Source organism: Pteropus alecto, unplaced genomic scaffold, assembly GCF_000325575.1.
Source record: "Pteropus alecto unplaced genomic scaffold, ASM32557v1 scaffold226, whole genome shotgun sequence".
Taxonomy (NCBI): Eukaryota; Metazoa; Chordata; class Mammalia; order Chiroptera; family Pteropodidae; genus Pteropus; species Pteropus alecto.
The window spans coordinates 1,266,364-1,270,767 of record NW_006440132.1 but is presented as its reverse complement, the minus strand read 5'-3'; the positions used below and the strand labels follow the sequence as shown (position 1 = coordinate 1,270,767).

At 45.6% G+C, this 4,404-nt stretch overlaps 1 protein-coding gene across 8 annotated transcripts in view; it reads left to right on the top strand.

The window, feature by feature from the left end:
* LOC102894923 (protein CutA homolog) overlaps positions 1-4,404 on the top strand; it is a 25,521-nt gene that overhangs the window by 15,619 nt on the left and 5,498 nt on the right. For 7 of the 8 annotated variants that reach the window (XM_025050463.1, XM_025050462.1, XM_015593332.2 and 4 more), the window contains one exon: positions 1,604-3,674. The exons of the other annotated variant lie outside the window; for it this stretch is intronic. In XM_025050463.1, the coding sequence (XP_024906231.1) occupies positions 1,604-1,706 (103 nt within the window). In that variant the 3' untranslated portion in view covers positions 1,707-3,674. Of the gene's footprint in view, positions 1-1,603; positions 3,675-4,404 lie in introns of those variants that run through there. 8 annotated transcript variants of the gene reach the window in all.

Genomic DNA, 4,404 nt, shown 5'->3' with positions numbered 1-4,404 from the left:
ACCAAACTGCAGCTTAACAAGATACCCAGGTGGCTCCCAGGCACATGGAAAGCTTGAGAAGCACTGGTCTAAACCAGTGACTTTTAATGCTGGCTACATACTATAATTGCTTGAGAAATTTTTCAAACTAACAATTTAGGCCCCAGCTCAGATTCTGACTTAATTCATCTGGAATGGGGATCAAATGCAGTGTTCTTCAGAATCACCCACGTTGACTCTAATGTGCAGCTAGGGATACAAATTACCTACCTATCTGGATGATAAAATCCTTTTCCTTCACTTCAACCAGGATTCTGTGAGTATGTGGCTATATCCTGGTCTCAGATCTAGCAGTAGAGAAGGCCCGGTGTTAACACCTTAGCAGAGGTGTAAGAATGAGGCACCTTTGGTGGAGCCAGCACTATCAATAAATTGCAGCTTAACTGGTAAGGGACAGCTTCAGGGTTAAGAGGGTGAACTCCAGAGCTTGACCTCTAGGGTCAAATCGTGGCTTTTCTACTTGCTAGTTATAAGTGCATGCATATTAGTTAGACTTTCTACGCCTCAGTTACCTCATCTGTAAAATGAGGATTATGCTAGTACCTTGGGATAAATTTATGTGAAGTGCACACATAAAGTGCTGTATCAGTGTCAGCTCTTCCTACTAACATGTTACAAATGTCTTAACTCTGTCTTAATACTGTCTGTCTGCTTATAAACACACATACATTGGTCCAGGTGTCCATGAAATAAGAAAATTCATTATTCTTGGGCACTGGATAGAATTTCCCAGCTCACTCCACATGTTTAAGCACCAGTACACATGCTGTGATTTATTAGCCTGCAGTCTCATGAGAACTTTACAATGCCTCGTGCAGCAGAAAGGAAGCAGAGCATTATTGCTTCCATTTGACAGATGGGGAACTGAAGCCCAAGGCCTCATGCTTCTTCATTCTGGAAAATGAAGAAAACTTGCATTGCATGCCAAGGGCCAGGTGAAAGAAATGGGGAGAAGGGAGAGAGTCATGTGGGTTTGGATGGTCAAGGAAGATCCCCTGGAAAAGGTCAGTGGTTGAATTTGACCTTGAGGGATGGAAGGGCTTTTGACTGATCAATAAGAACAGGGAGAACTTTCCAGGTGGAAAGGAGAAGACAGAGGTACTGGGGAAGGGGTTGTTTGGGGAAGGCACAGTGAGGAGTGTGGGATAGTAATAAAGACGGTAGCTAACGTTTGATGAATGCACACTGTACCAGTCAGTGTACTAGGTGAGTGCTTTATTACCTTGTGTCATTTAATCCTCAGCAATCCAATTATGTAGATACTATTTTTATCCCTTCTTTTTAGGGCCATTAGAGAATTTAAGTGATTTGTCCATGGTTACATAGCTAGTAAAGGGCAGACTTAGAATCTGAACCCATGTCTGTGGGACTCTAAAGTCATCTGGCCCAACTCACCACTTGCAGACAGATGGGAAAAACAGTCTCAGGAGTCATGGGCCATGGGACTGGACAGGTGGGCTGCAGCAGATTGCAGAAGGCCTCAAGCAAGGCTGGCCAGTAGGGTTTTATTGCATAGGCTGATTTTAATCATAATCACTCACAGGGCTCTGCTTTCTTTCTAAAGGTTGGTGCATCCTTTTGAAATCCCAGAGGTCTTCAGTGTTCCCATGGACCAAGGAGATGTGCACTATTTAAAGTGGCTGGAGGAGGGCATGAAGGAGGATTGAGTGTGGGAGGCTTTCAGTGGATCCTGCTGGCTGCTTCTAGCCTTCATCAGCTGTACTCTGGGAAAAGGGAGGCTGCTTTCTGCCTCCTAGCATCTCTGGATTCCTGCGGTTGTCAGCAAAGATGAGTTCAGTAACTTGTGGAGGCTGAAGGTCCAAGGGTCCCGAGGCTAGAGGAGGAGGCTGGGCCAGTCAGGCCAAGCAAGAGCCCACTGCTTCAGACTTAAAGATGGCCAGGGGGTGGGAGAGCAAGGATGGTTGTGTGTAGGGGACAAGAAGAGGTGGCTGTGAGGGTGAGGGCTGTCATTTGCAGTCACTGTGCCTACTTTGAATGTCTAGGCTATAATTACTCTCTTGGTTCTCATGAGGAGGAATGGACCTGGAAGTGTGTGGGATGAATGCCCCCTTCTAAGGGACCTGGCAGGTGCTTTATTCAAAAGGATGACTTGCTAATGGTGCAATTTCAGGGACAAGCAGGATTATTTCTCCCAGCTAAGGATGGTGTTTGTTACGCCCGAGTCCTGACGAACTGGGTCTAGGGATGGGCCTTGGGAGTGTAGGACTGGGGGAATACTAGGGCTTAGACACAGCCTCATGGGTTGGCAGTAGATCTTGACTCTTTCCTAGCCTGACTGTGACAGACAGAAGATTGTGCTGCCTCGCTCCGTGGAGACATGGTTTCTGAGCCTAGCATACTAACCTTTTCACTTGAGCATCAAAATTGAGCATACTAAAGTGGAAAAGAACCCTGGGAAACTGCTAGACCGGTGGTTTTCAGACTTGCTCTACAGAGCCCCAGGGGTTGACAGAAGGTACCCAGAGGGCTGCCTGAGTGGGGATAAGCGTATGACCTCCCGTACTTCAACCAGTGCAACTGCACTTTTCTGATTTTCATGTATTGAGCTCTCTTGTGAGATTTGGATTTTTTTTTTTTGTCATTATTTTCTTCGTTAAAAGTTTGTAAACCAGTGGTCTAAGCCAGTCTCCATTTTATAGATTACCGAAGGAAAGTGAGACTCACTGAGGTCCAAAAAGGGGGTGGCATGTTGAGTTATGAATGGTGCAGTGAAGGCTGCTTACCCCGTGTCTGGTGCTCTTCTATACCTGTTCCACGGGTCCCAGGTGAAGGAGGGCAGGGAAAGCAGAGCCCTGTGGGGTGAGGAGAAGGACTTGACCTAGGCCTCCTCCAGGAATTTGTCACAAGGTAACTCCACCCTAGATAGCCCGTGAATAGTTTGAGTGAGGGTCTACAGACATCTGTGGTATCCTGGCCTGCCTTCCCAGAGGGAATGGCGTGTGGGAGGAGTCATGGGAGGCCCTGGTTCTGACACCTTCTGCGCTTCTTGGACCTTAGTCCCTCCAACTATAAAGTGAGGGAGGACCTCCAAGGGCGCTTCTTTGAAGACCTTACAGGGACTTCAGGCTGAAGCCCTTCCAGAGGTCCAGAGAATTCTTTTTTGATAGCCAGTGAGGATTCTGGAGGGCTGCTTCAGGAGAAGAATAAAGAGAATGATAATCATGATGTCCCTTTTTATAACAGATGTTTCTGATACATAAGAAAATCTTGTGTAAACACTACTAAAACTGTACTGGGGACCCCAAATGGACTACCATATTACTTTCAGGATAAAGTCCAATTTTCTGGTCTGGATTTCAAAGCCCATCTTAACCTTGCCTCAGCTCACTTTTTCCGTCATCACCTACCTCTCTCCTACTTCGGCAAGAGGATGCCTCCAGTAAGCCGTGTGATGTTCTCCTGTATTCAGGCCTCCGCTCTGCCTGGAGTGCCCTTCTGTATGAGTGCTTGTGAAATCTGGCTGCTCCTTTGCAAGGTCTTGCTCTCCCCGTTGGAAGGACTCTCTCCTGCCTTGGTGTCTGTTATCTTTGTGCATCACCATCGCCTTGTATTTCTAGATTGTGAGCTGCTTGAGGTTAGCAGCATGTCTGAATATATTTGTTTTTTTGCTCAGAGTTTGGCAACTATTTCCCAAATTGATGTTTCAAGGATTTGAATACTTAAAGCTTTCTCTAAAGTCCACAGTTACTTTGTATGTTATAGAATTGGCAAAATTCAACTTTTCTTGACTTTTCTTAAATTGGGCTAATTCCAAAGGAGATTTTCTTTCTGTGGCCTTTATTGGGTCATTTTCTGTGCTGACTGTGCATTGAAAACTGTTTCTTGGTGCACTTCCTTTGCCTCAGTGTCATGGTTGACTATTATAGGAAGTTGAAGGGGAGAGGGACAAAATACCAGCTCTGCCAGGTACTCTCCTAGGTTCTTGACATAATTTTCTTATTACTCAGTGTTCTCATCTTGCAGATGAAACCTGAGATCAGAGGGCATAAGACACTTAAAATGAGAGGCAGCTAGGCTCTGAACCCAAATCTCTTGATTCTGATGCTCTTTCTGCCTCTTTCAAAAAGGTTGGATGTACCCTTTTGTTGACCAAAGCCCCAGAGTGCCTGCTATAGCCTACTCTAAAAGAAGAGATACTAGTTCTTAAAACATCTATGTGGTAAATTGGTCTGGCACTTAAAAGTATGTTGCATTTACTTCTCCCCACAGACCTGGGGGTTGTTGATAGTATCTTCATTCTATAGACAAGGGGAGAGATTTAGGAGTTCAGTGATTTTTGGGGTCTGTATGACTCCAACTTTCATGGTTGGCCACGGTACGTACACATTGTCCTCCCAGAACGAT